At 35.8% G+C, this 17,088-nt stretch overlaps 2 protein-coding genes and 1 long non-coding RNA gene across 4 annotated transcripts in view; 1 reads left to right on the forward strand and 2 right to left on the reverse strand.

The window, feature by feature from the left end:
- Positions 1-1,183, reverse strand: part of LOC108713472 (mucin-2) — a 93,558-nt gene extending 92,375 nt beyond the window's left edge. The window contains exon 1 of the mRNA XM_041589614.1: positions 960-1,183. Within this exon, the coding sequence (XP_041445548.1) occupies positions 960-1,122 (163 nt within the window). The 5' untranslated portion in view covers positions 1,123-1,183. The remainder of the gene's footprint in view (positions 1-959) is intronic.
- Positions 1,184-1,673: 490 nt separating this feature from the next.
- Positions 1,674-5,354, reverse strand: LOC121402949 (mucin-2-like). The gene is made up of 4 exons (XM_041589959.1): positions 5,234-5,354; positions 2,981-3,106; positions 2,783-2,900; positions 1,674-1,870 (listed from the first exon to the last, which is right to left on the reverse strand). Exons 1-4 carry the CDS (start codon positions 5,352-5,354, stop codon positions 1,690-1,692), a joined length of 546 nt encoding a protein of 181 aa, XP_041445893.1. The 3' UTR covers positions 1,674-1,689.
- A 60-nt stretch (positions 5,355-5,414) lies between these two features.
- LOC121402953 lies at positions 5,415-17,043 on the forward strand. Of its 2 annotated transcripts, XR_005966893.1 has the most exons (4): positions 5,415-5,801; positions 11,259-11,369; positions 11,633-11,755; positions 16,720-17,043. It is a non-coding gene; the product is annotated as an uncharacterized LOC121402953 (long non-coding RNA). The 2 variants fall into 2 exon arrangements; XR_005966892.1 differs by lacking the exon at positions 11,633-11,755 and having other exon boundaries at positions 5,465-5,801.
- Positions 17,044-17,088: the final 45 nt, after the last annotated feature.

The following is a 17,088-nucleotide window of genomic DNA, read 5'->3' on the forward strand; positions in this document are numbered from 1 at the left end:
GTTCTGTGAGTGTACAAACCACCCGTTCCCCCCTCCTCAAAACTGTGCTTGTGTAAGTGTGTAAAAATGTGGTTTATTTGTGTAACACTTAGAGGGTTGTTTACTAAAATCTTAATTCCTCTCATATTTTAACCACGACCAAAATCCCATAGCCGATTTTATCTTATTGATTAATAAAATAAATCAATTTAATCAGATCGCGGAAAAACTCAATAAAATCGAGCAACAACCCAAATAGCTCTAATTTTTCAGCCTCTTTTCCTGAATTGCTTGATTTTTTCAAGTTTTTGCCTGAAAACTCCCAAAAAGTCGTTTTTCTGAAGAAAACCCCTGAAGACCCCAATAACTTCAATTTGAGATAGATGCCTCTCCAATTCACATATACAAGACCTCAACAGGTTTGAGATGAAAGATTTTTGGGTTAGGGCTTTTTGCAGCATCGGGATCAATCTCAAAAATATTTTTTTTTTTCTCTCTAAAAATTTTAGTTTTCTAGTGAAAAAACTCAAATTTTTCAAGTTTTTACCATTCTTACTTTAATAAATAACCCCCTAACTTGGACAAAGCTGTTATACAGTATTTGCAGGATCTCGGGTCATGTTGTCTGTGGCCCTTGGGCTACTCACATCTCAGGGGTCACTAATCCCCCCCCTCTGCTTATGGTTTGGGGGGTGGGCAAATGACAAGGGAAATGAAGGAGTAGCTTAAAATGCTTCCCCAAACTGGAAGAAATGACAATCTCACAGTTACACAGTTAGGAAACATTTTACGATTTTGATTGAATTGATTGAATAAAGGAATTTCATACAAGTAATTTCTGAATTAAATCTGAATTAGTGTGTTGGTAACAGATGTTGCAAAACGTTTGCTCTTTTATAAATTAGGACTTGGTCCAGCATTCAGCCAGATCTTGCCTGGAAGATTTGCTATTCTGCTAAATCCACAAATAATGTACCTACCTTTCAGTTTTGCCATAGCAGATACTCCAGCTATGATGTACAACTGCATTTTAGGCGTTAGTTTAATCAACATCTGAGTTTCATCAAAAGATGTCTCTACTACTATGTTAGAGTTTGAAATCTCTGTAACAGAAATGTTGGCTAGAAAAGAACAAAACCACATCAGAAATTATTTATATAAGATGTTTGGGGAAAAAAAGAAGAAGAGAGTCTAGCCAATGAGTAAAGCAAGTATGAGTATGCTTTCATATAAAAAGAAAGTGATACCCTCTATGGAAATAATTCATCTGCCCCTGTAGCTAGTAAAGATGTATATCTCCATACCTGTGACATGTGGCAGGGCTATTTTTTGGTTGTTCAGTAATACATTGCCATCAGCCTTAACTGAGATAGTCTGCAAGAATGAAAAAGATGTGCTGAACGACATGGAACCTAGTTTAGGATTTCAAATCAAACATTGCTGGTGTTTTTTTAATGTGACACTTTAATGTGATTGCTTTACTCACATTATGATAATTGTCTATTAAAAGACTGACAGTTTTAAGACACGTGTCTCTCTCATTGATACTACAAGGTGTCAGCTCTCCCAGGATAACATGGTTCATGCCCTAAAAAAATTAAAAATATATTGGAAACCACATTGATTTTTATGAATATGGGGGAAAATGTTTAAAACAAAACAAAAGATATTTGTTGAAGATAGTGTCACTTGAAATAAGTTCTCATAATATTAATTTTGTTCTAAAAAATTGAAAAAAGAAAAATATCTTGCCTCTGAAAGCACATAGTAACAGTTTCCATGGAACGTGTACTTTTTCTCATCAAATGTAGTGAAATCAGCTCCGTTTTCAACGGAACATATTCCAGGGCATGGTGTCACAGTGCAGTTCCACCTTCCGGATATACATAGGCTATATAAAAAAAAGAAAAGGCATTCTAGATCTCCAGTTTATACTTTAAAATGGATGCAAATCGGTGCCGTTGTCAGATGTTTTTTTCCTTTGGATATTCTCCAATGTTGACAACTTCATCTTTTACTTAAAGGGCAAGTCAACCCCAAAATAAAAACTTGTCTAATAACAGAAAACATAATTCTAATCAACTTTGCAATATACATTCATTTAAAATTTTCTATGGTTTTTAAGTTTTTGTATATGTATTGCTAACGAAAGCAGTGTTTGTCTGTCCCTTTCTATTCTCTGCACTGGTGGCTCAGACTGTTGATACGGCAGCTGATTAACAGACCTGTCTTTGGTGGGGAACTAAGACTTTTGGAACATTGTTTTAAGCAAATGCTGCTTTCAATAGCAATTGTTTTTACAAATAACTTTAAGAGCCCTGAGCATTTTTTATGAATGTACATTGGAAATTTGCTTAGAATTATATTTTCTTTTACAGGTATGGGATCTGTTATCCGAAATCCTGTTATCCAGAAAGCTCAAAATTACGGAATGCCCATCTCCCATAGACTCCATTTTATCGAAATAATCAAAATATAAAAAAACGATTTCCTTTTTCTCTGTAATAATAAAACAGTAGCTTGTACTTGATCCCAACTAAGATATAATTAATCTTTATCAGAAGCAGAACCAACCACCATTGGGTTTGTTTAATGATTAAAGGATTTTCTAGTAGACTTATGGTATGAAGTTCCAAATTATGGAAAGATCCATTATCCAGAAGACCCCAGGTCCTGAGCATTCTGGATAACAGGTCCCATACCTGTATGAGGCAATTTTTTATTTTGGGGCTTGCCCTTTAAGCACAATGACAAGGTGATAGCAAATTAACCTTGTGTTACAAAAAAAGTAAAAATGAAATACCATTCTTCACAGCTGTGGATCATTGTTTCTCCAGGGGCATACAATACACCTGCATGTTTGCAATAACACGCACTTTCAGGTACACATCCTCTCCAGTTGTAGTCATCCCTTACTGTGCCTGGAAAAAAACATAAGGCTGGAACATTGCTCTGTTTGATATGTGTATTTGCCGCTCTCTCATTTTTTTTGTGTACGTACCTTCAGGACAAAAGCAGCCATTCATAAAATGTTCCTCACAAGGGGTTTGACTCTCCAGATGGGAACATGAGTTCATGCAAAGGGACCCACTTTCTTTATAAATCATATTTCCGGGACACTTCTTAGCTGAGAAATAAAAATTGTCCATTATCAGACATAATATAGTATGTTTTGTACTGTAATGTAGATGCTTTATTCATATACATCATTCACAATGTTTTTAGATATCATTGGGATAGTTTAAAGATTTCTGGTTGGACCTCTGGGCAGCTGATAGTAGCTTCTTTCTTCAGTATATGCAAATTAGCTTAGTCAACTAAGTTCAAAATAGAGAATCACTGCTTCTACTCATTTAAGAGGAATAACACTGATCCATGGTGTCCCAATAACTCGCCGGGTGCAGTCTCCTCAAGGCATTCCAAGTCAAGAAGAAAGAAACCAAGGACTCTGCGCTCTCATGTGTTGGATTAAAAGCACACAACTTTATTCCAAAATAGTAAAAAAAAAATGTACAGCAGAATTAGACACCTGACTCATTTCGGGTATAACCGCAAATAATAATAGGCATATGTCATAGCATCACAGTTTGAGCACAGTGATAAAGTCATCCATATCACATAAGCTTTAATATTAATTAAACATGAAAGTCATGAAAATGTTCCCAAACTTCCAAATGTGATCTTGTTAGACGTTGTATCCTAAAGTGAGCATTTTGTATTTTATTTAACTAAATAAGTAGTGTGCTTAAAGGAGAACTAAACCCTAAAAATAAATATGGCTAAAAATGCCATATTTCATATAATAACCTTATTGCACCAGGCTAAAGTCTCAGAGCACTGATCCAGGACTTCAAATTTGTCACAGGGGGTCACCATCTTGGAAAGTGTATGTGACACTCACATGCTCAGTAGGCCCTGAGCAGCTGTTGAGAAGCTAAGATTAGGGGCAAATTATCAAGCAGAAAATGAGGTTGGCCTGTAATATAAGCTGATGCTACAGGGCTCATTATTAAATTATGATGCTAATTGCTAATGGTTTGTGTGCTGCCATGTAGTAATTATCTGTATTAATTACTAATCAGTCTTATATTGTAACATTTCTATTCTATGTGTACTGTATATTGTGAGTGGGTCCCTAAGCTCAGTAAGTGGCAGCAGTACAGAGCATGTGCAGTGAATCAGCAGAAAAGAAGATGGGGAGCTACTGGGGCATCTTTGGAGACACAGATCTTTATTGCTAAAGGGATGTAGAAGCCCAATACATAATAAACACTATATCTACTCTAATTATTTAGTTAAGCTTTAGTTCTCTTATAAGGGCAATACATTGTATGGTCTCATTCAAACCCTTTTCAGGTTCCCCTTTAAATAGCCTATAGTTAAAGGGGGCATCTTTATATATTAAAACCTTAAGGTACGTGTACCGTTATTGTTACTGATATCACTTCCTTAAGTAATTCCTGCACATTTTCCTGGTAATTTGTGTGAGAAAAGAATTGTAACTCACCCTAACACTTGTTATGTATATGTATTGAATTGTGTGAATAAAATGGTTTACAGTCTAAGAGGGCCTTTGCCATAGGACCCTGGAATCAGTGGGTGATGTAGAAAATAAGGGTGATACAAGCACATAAGACATACTGTATAAGGGGTTGTTTACTACAGTATATGCAGGACATGGTACAAATTGGAAAAATGGGTGCAGTCTTCCAAATAGACATTCAGATGCACAATAGGAAGCACTAGAGGACATACTGCAAAGGGACCATTTTCCTATGGCTCACTAATTCACTCTCCATGGTTTTCCAGTGCAAGGTGAAGAACTTGTCCAACCCTGGACACAAGTGCTTTTTAAATTAGATTTTGTCCCCCGTTGGTGCACTTACACTCACATTATCGATGTTGTTTAATAACAACATAATGGTGTTATCTGTAATCCACTATTTAACCTGTGCCATACAGCCTTTTTTCAATTTCCACCATTGCTACACAGCAGCTTATTTATATAAACTATAGTAGTGTTTCTGAAGCAAACAGATCATCTTAACCATTGTAGGGCAACACTACATGATATTCTCATTACTTTAAAACAATCATTTTTTTGGTGTTCCTGTTCATTTAATATTCCTACATGAATTATTTTCTCTTTGGTTGGGGATCAAACTTCCTGCAGAACCATGAGTCCCTTTATATATAACTTCACTCTTGCATACAACAAAACCACTTTTTAATGAAGTAAAAGGTAGATTCTTACGACAAAATGTATTTGTCCTCCAATCAATTGGATGTCCTCCAGAATGGCAGCACTGTTTCGAATACTCTGTAATTGTACTGCAGAGGCAGAAACTGTCTTGGAATTGGCCACAGGAGCACATGTCCAACACACAGGCATAGATATAAAACTCTTCTTTTAGATGGGACGTGGTGCAAGAAGCAAATGCAGATTGTTCCAGGTACTGCTTACAAACTGGGATCTGTGGAAGGAATAATGCTGAAAATAAACATATAACATCATATCAAGTTCATAAGAAAATCCTTTACTATCTTGATCTATGACTTTTTGTAGTGTCTCTGCCTAGGTTGGATAAAAGAGGAAGGGAATGCAAAGTATATTTGATGAGATGTGGATCCCGCTACTATACAAAATTACATTTATTTAATTATTAAAAGTTGTCGAGGCATGCCTTATTTCTGTTTTTTTTTTTTCTTACAAATTAACAGTATTAAAGATTTCAGGTTATTGAGTCGGGGGAAGAAATAAGAGGAAGAGGAAGGAAGGGAAGATTGAACAAGAGAAGCTAGTGAGCATGTTGCATGTTGAGGTTAGCATGTTTTTTGGCATGTGTTTTTGGTGGTAATGTGGCCTCATTATTCATTTCTGTTACCCTTTCTACCCATCTTGTCTTCATTAAAGGCATTGTTCACATTTACAGTAATTGTTTTGTATGATATAGAGAGTGATATTCTGAGATGTGCAATTTGTTTTTCATTCTCTATTATTTGTGTTATTTGAGTTATTTCGATTTTTATTCAGCGGCTCTCCATTATGCAATTTCTGCAAAATGGTTGCAAATTACCCTAGCAACCATACATTGGTTTGAATAAGAGACTGGAATATGAATAGGAGAGATCAACTATCCCTTTAAGTTAAAGGGGATCTTCCAAACCAAAATTTGATAAAGAGGCCCACATAACACAGAGACCCCTAATATACCCATCACAGTTACCTGTTGCTTCAAACAGTATGAATAAATGTCTTTTTCTATGCTGAAATCCAGCTGTTTAACAGTTCTTCTCTTTCTGCATCATTTGAAATCCTGAAGGAGGGACTAAACACTGATGTTACAAATTGTAACAACTTCTCCACAGCTTACAGACAGCATGCAGGAACTACATAACCCACAATGCATTGCACTGTAATGTTCTGTTCCTTATTGAAATCACGTGTGCAGAGAATTGTGGGGTTTGGAGGATGCAGACTGAGGACAGATGGCTGCTGATACAAAGTAACAGTAGTCAGCCAGCTCAGCAAAGTAGTCAGACAGATCAAGGCTTAGGGAACTGTCAGAAACCATTAAAAACATGAAAAGTCTGCATATTTTATAAATATTGTATATTGCAAAGTTGCTTGAAATTATATTTCCTTTTTAATAAGCTTAAAGGAGAAAGAAAGGCAAAAATAAATACCTATTTACCTGTAATGTACACCCCAAGATCCTCAAATTTGCTAAGGTAGCAAGCCACATAGTCCTTTCTAATCATGTAGATTCCATGTCCTTGTTACGATTGCTTATCTATTCAGGCAGGCGCCATCTTAGTAAGGTAACGAAAGCTACCTTCACCTCCTTTTCCTTATTGCGCATGCGTGGAAAAAGAAAATCTTAGGCGCTCATTAGGGAACAGCGCCAGCAGCTCAGTAGTGCGAACGATCAGAAATGCGCACAAAAGTAGGAGCGTTCCTGTATGTATTTTCCACTGACCACCAATGAATATTTACAGGGGAGAATTTTACAGGGCGAATGTTTAATAAAGGGGCCACTGGCCACCAATGTATATTACAGGGTCAATGATGACATGCGCATATTCAGATTAGCCTGTGCATTATCATGAATAGGAGAAAGGCAGTGCACGCAGAACATGCGCAGTGGATGTAAATTATACCCTATGCGCCTCAAGGCTGCCTCGGGCAGCAGGGAAATAGAAGACTGTGTAAAGCGTGACGTCACCTGAGTCCCACGCTTCAGTCTTCCTATGAGCGCAACTGCTTCCAGATTAGACCAGGAAGAAAACTTTGAAAATGCTAGGTAAATTCTTTGTCCACAAGACTTTGATTAGAGGCCTATTTATCGTTTGCCTTTCCTTCTCCTTTAAGTTGTGTTTTTGTGGAATTCCCCTTTAACATTTTATAGCAGCCATGCACAGCTTTATGCAGCATTTGTCTAGTCAGAAATATTGTGTCTCTTTATTCATCACACTAATATTTAAGTTACTTTTAGTAGCCACTTAAAACAATATTTTAATGTGGCCTCTGTCCAAAAACATCAAACCAAATTCCGCTTGTACTTCAGCTACTGTAGAACATATAATTTTAACTAAAGACACTCCTGGATTAGCAAGAGCTGTGTGATTTTAATTATCAATGCTATTCCCTTTGATACCATCATACAGTGTAAAATGTCTTACATATTGAGTGCAATCTGACAGGGTTTGTTGCTGGTCTTCAGTTACAATCCAACATTCTTCATCTGTGTTTTGCACAACTGGTAAGTTTCCAAATTCAATAGGATACAGCAATACATCTGTAGAAAAGAAAGATTGTTGGTGCAATTAAGGGTTTGTCCGTTAATACTTTAAACCTTTAAGTTAACTTTTAATATGTTATAGAATGGCTAATGCTAAACAACTTTTAAACTGGCCTTCATTTTTCTTTGTTATAGTTTTTGAATTATCTGACTCTATCCAGCTTTTGTTATTGCTACTTTTTATTACTCATCTTTCTATTCAGGTGTCTCCTATTCACATTACAGTCTCTTATTCAAATCAATGCATGGTTGCTAGCGTTATTTTACCCTAGCAACCAGATTGCTGAAATGGGAGAGCTACTCAATAAAAAACTAAAAAACCACAAATTATAAAAATTGAAAACCAATTGCAAATTGTCTCAGAATATCAATCTCTATATCATACTAAAGTTAATTTAAGATTAACAACTCCTTTAACAAATTTGGCCTGGATGTTTAGTGAAATAAAAAGAATATCATGACCTAGGCCTATTAAAGATCGGATTTTAGTGGTTTTTGAGACCACGACTAAACTCACATACTTTAAAACTACAAATATCATGACATTTATTAAAAGATCCAAATAAAAAAAGTACGAACGGAAAATAATGTGCTAAAAATTATGAATACCTCTAAAAATGTGAGTTTTTCGGACAATTCATAGTGAAAAAAATCAGAAAACCTCTGAAAAAATCAGAATTGATTTAAAAGAGTCCAATTGGATCAGTGCAGCTCCCATTGACTTCTATTGACCTCAACAAGTTTTACCTGGTAAAGTTTTGTGATTTTTACACTTCATACATCTTGAATTTTTTGAGCTTTTAAAAAATATAGAAAAACCACACATTTTTAGATTAGTCAGAAAAAAACAAAATTCAATTGTTAGTCAATGGACCCCTTAGTCATGATCGTCTAATCTAGGCATCTGTTAATTTCAAATACTTATCTTTTTATTTTTTGTTACGATTAATAAATAAATAAATAAATAAATATATATATATATATATATATATATATATATATATATATATATATATATATATATATATTTATACATATACTTGCTAACAGTAACCAGTGTTTCTGGTGATCAAAGAGGGAGTGCACATACCGTCAAGAATGGTGAAGTTTTTATATCTGGAAATGCCATTAAAATCTCCACACAGGCCACATGTCTTATTCCTAAACTTAGGGTCTAGCTCCAACTGTTAAAGAGAAATGGATGTGATTCATTTGGTGAAAATGTTAAATACGATTAAAATATACTGGGGGTCATTTATCAACACTGAGCAGTGGCCCATGGCAACCAATCAAATTGCTGCTTTCATTGTTGTATTAGCAGCTGGCTTTAAAAAGCTAATAACTGATAGGTTGCTATAGGTAACTGCCCATAGGCAAATTTGCCCAGTGTTGATAAATGAGTCCCACTGTGTTAAAGGGCATAATGATTTTCATTTGTACGTGCAACATAGCTAGTATATAATGACATTGAAAGTAACTCTTAGAGGGTTATTTACAAACCTCAAACCTGGTTTGGCTTTTTTTTTAGACAAAAACAAATTTTTAGTGGGAAAAAAAACCTAAAATTTTTCAAAATGTATTATACCACAATGTTGCAAAAAGCATTAATTGGAAAATATACCATCTCAGACCTATCGAGTTCCTGTATAAGTCAATGGGTGAGGCAGCTATCTCAATTTTAAGTTTTCATGGTCTGCACCAGGTTTAGCCAGAAATTTCAACTTTTTTGCAAAATTGAAACATTTTTTTGATTTCTGTGATCCAAATAATTTATTAATATATAAGGTCAAATTGAGCATGGAATCTTTGGTTGTGCTTTTTTCTTTTTAATAACATGAGATAAATTCAGATTTTTAGTAAATAACCCTCTGAATAACAATTTCTAAGCTAGGGTGCACTATAAATCTCTGCTGCTCACCATCACTGCATCTTCTTGATTGTAAAAGATGTTCAGACCCACTTTGCTTTGCACATTGATGTACGCTGTATTATTGTAAATCAGTATTCCAAAGTTGTAGTAGGGTTCTCTAATGCTAAAATGAAAATAAAACATGGTTATGTTTAAATGGTAACTCTTTTTTGCTTTCATCTGCATTACTGCTCCTTTGTTATACTGCTAAGGCAGTGACCCAAGCAGTGGCTTATGAGTAACATGTTGCTCACCAACCCCTTGAATGTTGCTCTCAGTGGCTTCAAAGCAGGTTCTTATTTTTGAATTTCAGGCTTTGAGGCAAGTTTTGGTTGTATATAAACCAGGTGTACTGCCAAACAGAGCATCTTGTAGGCTGCCAGTCCACATAGGAGATACCAAATAGCCAATTACAGCACTACCCAGAAACATTTTATACGCTTACATGGCTCCCCAACTCTTTTTACATCTGAATGTGGCTCACAGGTAAAAAAAAGTTTGGGGATCCCTGTGCTAAAGAAATACAAGTTTCCAGACCTCACATGAAAGTATATGCCAACAAAGGGATATAGTTGTTGCCTTTAATGGAAATGGAATTTTATTGTGGTAAGACCGAAAGCAGAGAAGGCTATATTATAGTACTACAATACACTTATCCACAGGTCCAAAAATATACCTGATTACAAAACTAAAATGTGACCGTCTTTAAAGTAAGATTTTAGGGGTTTAGGGGTTGGATAATTTTTATAAAAACAGCAAACTCAGAAAAAAACACCTGGGCCACTAACTAAATTCCAAGCAGTATTATAAAAAATCAAATAGCTATAATAAATCAAATAGCTATAATTGGCCAAAAGAGACTGTGTGCAAACATATCTTTTTACTGCAGCAAAATAATTAAAAATATATCATGGCATGGGGGGCTACTGAATAAAACATAAGGGACATGCAGGCAAATGTGTCAGGTATCTAATAAGCACAAACCGGCAATGGTCCCAAAACATACTGCAAAACAAGTCACACACTTAGGGGCAGATTTATCAAGGGTCAAATTTCGACGTAAAAAATACTTCGAAATTCGACCATCGAATTGAAATACTTCTAATTCGAATATCGAAGTATTTTTCAGCAAAACTGGCCATCATGCAATCGAAGGAAAATCGTTTGATCAAACGATTTAATTGTTTGAATAGAACAATTTGAACGATTTTACTTAGATGTGTAAAGACTTAGAAAATGGTTGTAGAAGGTCCCCATAGGCTGACATAGCACTTTGGCAGGTTTAATTTGACGACATATTGAAGTCAAGGTTTTTTTAAAGAGGCAGTACTTCGATTATCGAATGGTCGAATATTCGAACGATTTTTACTTCGAATCGAAGTTGAAGTAAATTTGAAGTAGTAGTATCCTGTTTGATGGTGGAAGTATCCAAAAAATTACTTCAAATTTTTTTACTTTGAAAATTTCCTCGAACTCACTTCGACCCTTGATAAATCTGCCCCTTACTAAGTGTAACTAATAGTGCATGAGTACCATTCAATCACATACAATATGCCATTATGTTGCAGGTCTAGATACAATCAATATACTGGTCTTCATCTTCAGAGAGGACTTCTTGTCCTCTGGTTGAGAATATCACATGGGAGCCAACAACACAGAACACAGAATCTACAGGCCTGGTACTGGTACAATGCTTTTTCTTTATACATATTAATACAAAAGCACTTTGTAACAAACCTAGTTTCATAGCAAATAAATCATATTTGTATTTTGGAATGGTCACTCTTTTTTAGTAGTCCACAAAAAAGGCCACATTTTTTGAAAACCCTCATTAAGTCATCTAATTTCATTAACAAGTTAACAAACTATGATACAACAATCAGTGTTTATTAAGAGGATCCACTTACAGGACATTGTTTACAAAGATGTTTTTTCCCATCAGTGTAACTATAATATCCTTGATGCTGATGGTGATCTTCTCAATGAGAGGATGTCCTTTGACTATGTCACGTTTAATGAATACAGAAAACTCTTGATAGGAGTCCAGGCAGTGAGAAACCAAGTTGTAAGTACAGCCTCCTTTGAACTGGTATAATTCATTATCGAAGGTCTTGAAGTGAAAGTTCCCCCATGTGCTGCATATATTCTTCACATGATCCTTTAATTGATCTGTTCGGAGAAAATATCAATTATAGAGTCCATATACAGAAGTGGTGTAGCTTGTATTGCTTGCCAAAACATGTAACTACTTATTATTAGCATTAAATAAATAGCTGACAACACTATATATTTGATAAAATAAAACCTGTAGAATAAATTTACAGCCAGGTCACACAATTGATTTTCTACATTGGCCAGCAAGATGCACTGCTTTATATAGTATGTACAGCAAGCTAATACAGGTAAAGGATCTGTTTAAGACCTGGGGTTTTCCAGATAAGAGGTTTTTGTATAAGAGTCTACTATAAAACATTAGATAAACCCAACAGGATTGTTTCGTTATTGATATGACTTTATACAGGTTGCCATTACATTGAAGGCACTATTTTATTAAATCAGAGCAAAATTAATTAAAATGTCCTTAATATGTACTCTTTGGGAGAGGGTCTTCCCATAATTTCTGGATATTGGACTACCAGATAAGAAATTACATACTAATATACAAAAAAACACTGGAGGCCGTCAACATCATTTAAGTCTTGCCCCGGATTTTAAGGGTCCTCTGTCTGTTATATTTTTATTTTCCTATTTTCTTTTTGCAGGTGGTGGGTTGTTTTGTTACCATTTTTTATTATGATTTTTTGGAACCTCAGAGGCCCTTCAGAAGTGCTAGGCCATGGTCCATTAAAGCAATGGAAGGGCCATATACTGTTGCAGAAAGATGTAAGAAGGCCAACTCTAACAACTACAGCAAGGACCAATTTTATGTATTTATTTACCTTTTCCATTTGTATCTGCCTTTTTTTTTGTTTTCTGTGCCTTCTCCTTTTTTCCACATTGTTCTAATGCATATTAATTTACAGTCATATGAAAAAGTTTGGGAACCCCTCACAGCCTGCATAATAATTTACTCCACTTTCAACAAAAAAGATAATAGTGGTACTGGGGTGTTTTCTGAACAAAGATTTTTAGTGAAGCAGTATTCAGTTGTATGAAATTAAATCAAATGTGAAAAACTGCCTGTGCAAAAATGTGGGTACCCTTGTAATTTTGCTAAATTGAATGCATGTAACTGCTCAATACTGATTAATGGCAACACCAAATTGGCTGGATTAGCTTGTTAAGCCTTGAAATTCATAGGCATGTGTGTCCAATCATGAAAAAAGGTATTTAAGGTGGCCAATTGCAAGTTGTGCTTCTGTTTGACTCTCCTGTGAAGAGTGACAGCATGGGATCCTCAAAGCAACTCTCAAAAGATCTGAAAACAAAGATTGTTCAGTATCATGGTTTACGGGAAGGCTACAAAAAGCTGTCTCAGATGTTTAAATTGTCAGTTTCAACTGTAAGGAATGTAATCAGGAAATGGAAGGCCACAGGCACAGTTACTATAAAACCCAGGTCTGGCAGGCCAAAAAAATACAGGAGCGACATATGCGGAGGATTGTGAGATGGTTACAGACAACCCAAAGATCACCTCCAAAGACCTGCAAGAACATCTTGCTACAGATGGTGTATCTGTACATAGTTCTACAATTCAGCGCAATTTGAACAAAAAACATCTGTATGGCAGGGTGATGAGAAAGGAGCCCTTTCTGCACTGACACTACAAACAGAGTCACTTGTTGTATGCAAAAGCTCATTTAGACAAGCCACAATCATTTTGGAACAAAGTGCTTCGGACTGATGAGACAAAAATTGAGCTATTTGGTCATAATAAAAAGCACTTTGCATGGCGAAAGAAGAGCAATGCATTCCAAGAAAAACACCTGCTACCTACTGTCAAATTTGGTGGAGGTTCCATTATGCTGTGGGGCTGTGTGGCTACTTCAGGGACTGGGGCCCTTGTTAAAGTCGAGGGTCACATTATTCTTCAGGATAATGTTCAGGCATTAGTCACAAAGTTGAAGTTACGCAGAGGTTGGATATTCCAACAAGACAATATCTCTAAACACAATTCGAAAACTTCAAAGGCATTTATGTAGAGGGAGAAGTACAATATTCTGGAATGGCCGTCACAGTCCCCCGACTTGAATATCACGGAAAATCTATGGGATGATTTGTAGTAGGCTGTCCATGCTCGGCAGCCATCAAATTTAACTGAACTGGAGAGATTTTGTATGGACGAATGGTCAAAAATCCCACCATCCAGAATCCAGACACTCATCAAAGGCTACAGGAGGCGTCTAGAGGCTGTTACATTTGGAAAAGGAGGCTCAAATAAGTATTGATGTAATATCTCTGTTGGGGTGCCCAAATGTATGCACCTGTCTAATATTGTTATGATGCATAGGAGAATCACCGGCACACAGGAGTTTAGTTAAGCAGGGCAAGCCCTTGCAATTTTATTAAATGCAGTGCAACGTTTCAGGGCACGCCCCTTTGTCAAACAAAGGGGCGTGCCCCGAAACGTTGCACTGCATTTAATAAAATTGCAAGGGCTTGCCCTGCTTAACTAAACTCCTATGTGCCGGTGATTCTCCTATGCACCTTGACTGGGTGGTTGCCGATTCCCCCATCGCTGAGCACCAGGAAACTCTGCTGGGGTATGTGAGGTGTGCGGTTTTTCCAAATTGGCTTAATATTGTTATGATGCATATTGCATATTTTCTGTTAATCCAATAAACTTTATGTCACTGCTGGAACACTACTGTTTCCATAAGGCATGTTATATATTAAAAGGAGGTTGTTACTTTAAAAGCTCAGCCAATGATAAACAAAACTCCAAAGAATTAAGAGGGGTTCCCAAACTTTTTCATATGGCTGTATATGATAGGTGTTAGAAGGTATTTTTATGTCTGTGTATTATATGATTGGAATGTAGAAGATAGAACACATCTAAATATATATAGGTATTATTATGAGTATAGCTGAATAAGTCAGCTGAGTTTTTATTACTATAGTTAAGTTAAGTATGAACAGAATACATGATCAAAACATGTAAGAAGTCATTACTGATGTAAGGCATGGAATATGTGTCAATGCTAGAACCCTGCTCATGTTTTCCACTGCTAAGCAAGAATAAGCAATTGATTGTTGGATGATATGCTGGATGCTAGTGGGCAGATGTTAGTGTTTTACACATTCTCTATAAGAAATAATTTAGGGGTAAATAATAAGATACATTAGCAGATTCTGTTAATGAATGATTGTGGAATGAATACTCATTCCCATACACCTGAGATATTGTGGCCGGCAAACCTCATTATATAGACCAGTAATTTCGAACCAATTAAGTGTTTCTTCTTCCTGTGAGTGATCAAATGCTAAATATTCAGTTAAATTCAAATTATCTCAAAGTCTTTGGATTTTCATCTGAAGCAAATGATAGACTTGGTTAGTCCCTAATACAAACCTTTTGTATAACGTTCCAAGGTCACATAAATTGAGAAGTATAAGCAAATATTCAATGATTACATTACCATTAAAGTGAAGGAAATTTAGTGTGGACTAATGCTATAGTTTCAGAGGCCATGGTAAAAGTAAACTATGTTAATGCCTACTGGGACAATATTCTATTTCCAAGGGGCCCAAGTGCAAGAGTACTAAGAGGCACAACTTAGGAAGTAATTGTTCCTACAGAACATATTGTACAAGGAGCAGAGCACAGCATTAGGAGGTGCAGATGAGCCTTATCCATACCTGTTCCTGAGTGACACCAAATTTAGGGGATGGGTACAACATGGGAGAGAGGATGCCTATGTGTTTCCCCCCCTCTTGGATAGAACACTGCTTAAAGGGCATGTAAAGTCTAAAATAGAATAAGGCTAGAAATGCTGTATTTTGTATACTAAATATAAACATGAACTTACTGCACCACAAGCCACAAATAATTTATGCTTTCAAAGTTGGCTACAGGGAGTCACCATCTTGTAACTTTGTTAAACATCTTTGCAAGACTAAGACTGTGGACATGCTCAGTGTGGTCTGGGCTGCTTAGTGATCGTCATAAACAAAGCTGCTTGAGTTCTGCATGGCTGGGAAGTAAGGCGGGGGGGCTCCCCCCGCTGTTCATAAGTATGATTGTTTCCCTGCTCAGCAGTTAGGGACCATCTGACAATTCCTATCCACAGCAGTAAATGAAGGGAGAATTTCACTGCATACAGTCAGGTTTCTTATAAAAACAGTACACATTTTTTAATTCAACTATATTGGAGATGGGTTTCTTTTTCATAAAAAAGTAAAAATGGGATTTTATTTTTTTGTCTTTACATGCCCTTTAATGTAGGTAGGGATGTAGAGTACAATTGACCTAGGCAGAACACAGTGTGTAGGTTTAAAAAAAATTTCCAGTTGTACCCTGCCCTGCCAAACATGAATGGTCACTTAAACTGCTAAGTATGCCATTTATTATCAAGAAACCTTTTATTTTAAAAGTTACAAATTATAGGAAGACCATCTCTCCATTTTAAGGAAATAATTAGAATTCTTTGTAGTGATTTCCTTTTTTTATCTGTTAAAACAGTATTGTGTTCTTGATGGTAAATAAGGTGTACACATCTATATTGGTGGGAAAACAATCCTATTGGGTTTATTTATGGTTGAAATGTTTTTTGGTAAATAAGGTATGGTGATCCAAATTATTGAAATTATGCTTAACTGGAAAACCCCTGGTTCTAATACATCCCATGCCTGTAATACCTTCTATGAATCTTCGAATATGTGTCTATTTTTTAGTTCTTAGTTTGTATTTAAAAGAAAGTAATTATAAAATGCAATATCAAAAATATCTGTTCAGTCCAGTCCTTCTAACTTATTTTAGACTCAATTGGCTTTGTTATAATAATTTTGTTAGAGGGTAAAATGAAGATAACAAAGCATCTATTTTATGGGGTTTTTTTTAATCATTTTAATGCATGTTATATGTTGCAGGATGAAAACCAGCTGATCATTTTACACTTCATCACCTCTGATAATCTTCTCCACTTTTATCTAAAATGTGTGAAGAGAGATCACTCTTCACACCATTTTCATGTGCACCTTGTTTGGACCACTCTATAGTTGCATTTCCTGATAAACATGGACAAGACCTGGACAAAAATGTTGGAAATTATGCTTGTAAAGGAAAGATGAATGTGGAAGCTGGCTGTTCATTGTCATTGGTTTCCTTATATCCTGGAAGGGTGCAATTTAAAGGTGTGGTTCAGCCTTAAGTTAATTTTTGTATGTTATAGAATGGTCAGTTATAAGCAACTTTTCAATTGGTCTTCATTATTTATTTTTTTAAAAGTTTTGAAATCA

The sequence above is a fragment of the Xenopus laevis genome, chromosome 4L (assembly GCF_017654675.1).
Source record: "Xenopus laevis strain J_2021 chromosome 4L, Xenopus_laevis_v10.1, whole genome shotgun sequence".
Classification (NCBI taxonomy): Eukaryota; Metazoa; Chordata; class Amphibia; order Anura; family Pipidae; genus Xenopus; species Xenopus laevis.

Coding starts and splice junctions, on each gene's coding strand:
- LOC121402949 (XM_041589959.1), bottom strand. CDS start 5,354: ATGTGCTCCTGTGGCCAATTCCAAGACAGTTTCTGCCTCTGCAGTACA. Junction 2,901..2,980: donor TGGCTGCTTTTGTCCTGAAG/GTACGTACACAA, acceptor GTTTTTTTCCAG/GCACAGTAAGGGATGACTAC. Junction 1,871..2,782: donor ATCCACAGCTGTGAAGAATG/GTATTTCATTTT, acceptor TTTTTTATATAG/CCTATGTATATCCGGAAGGT.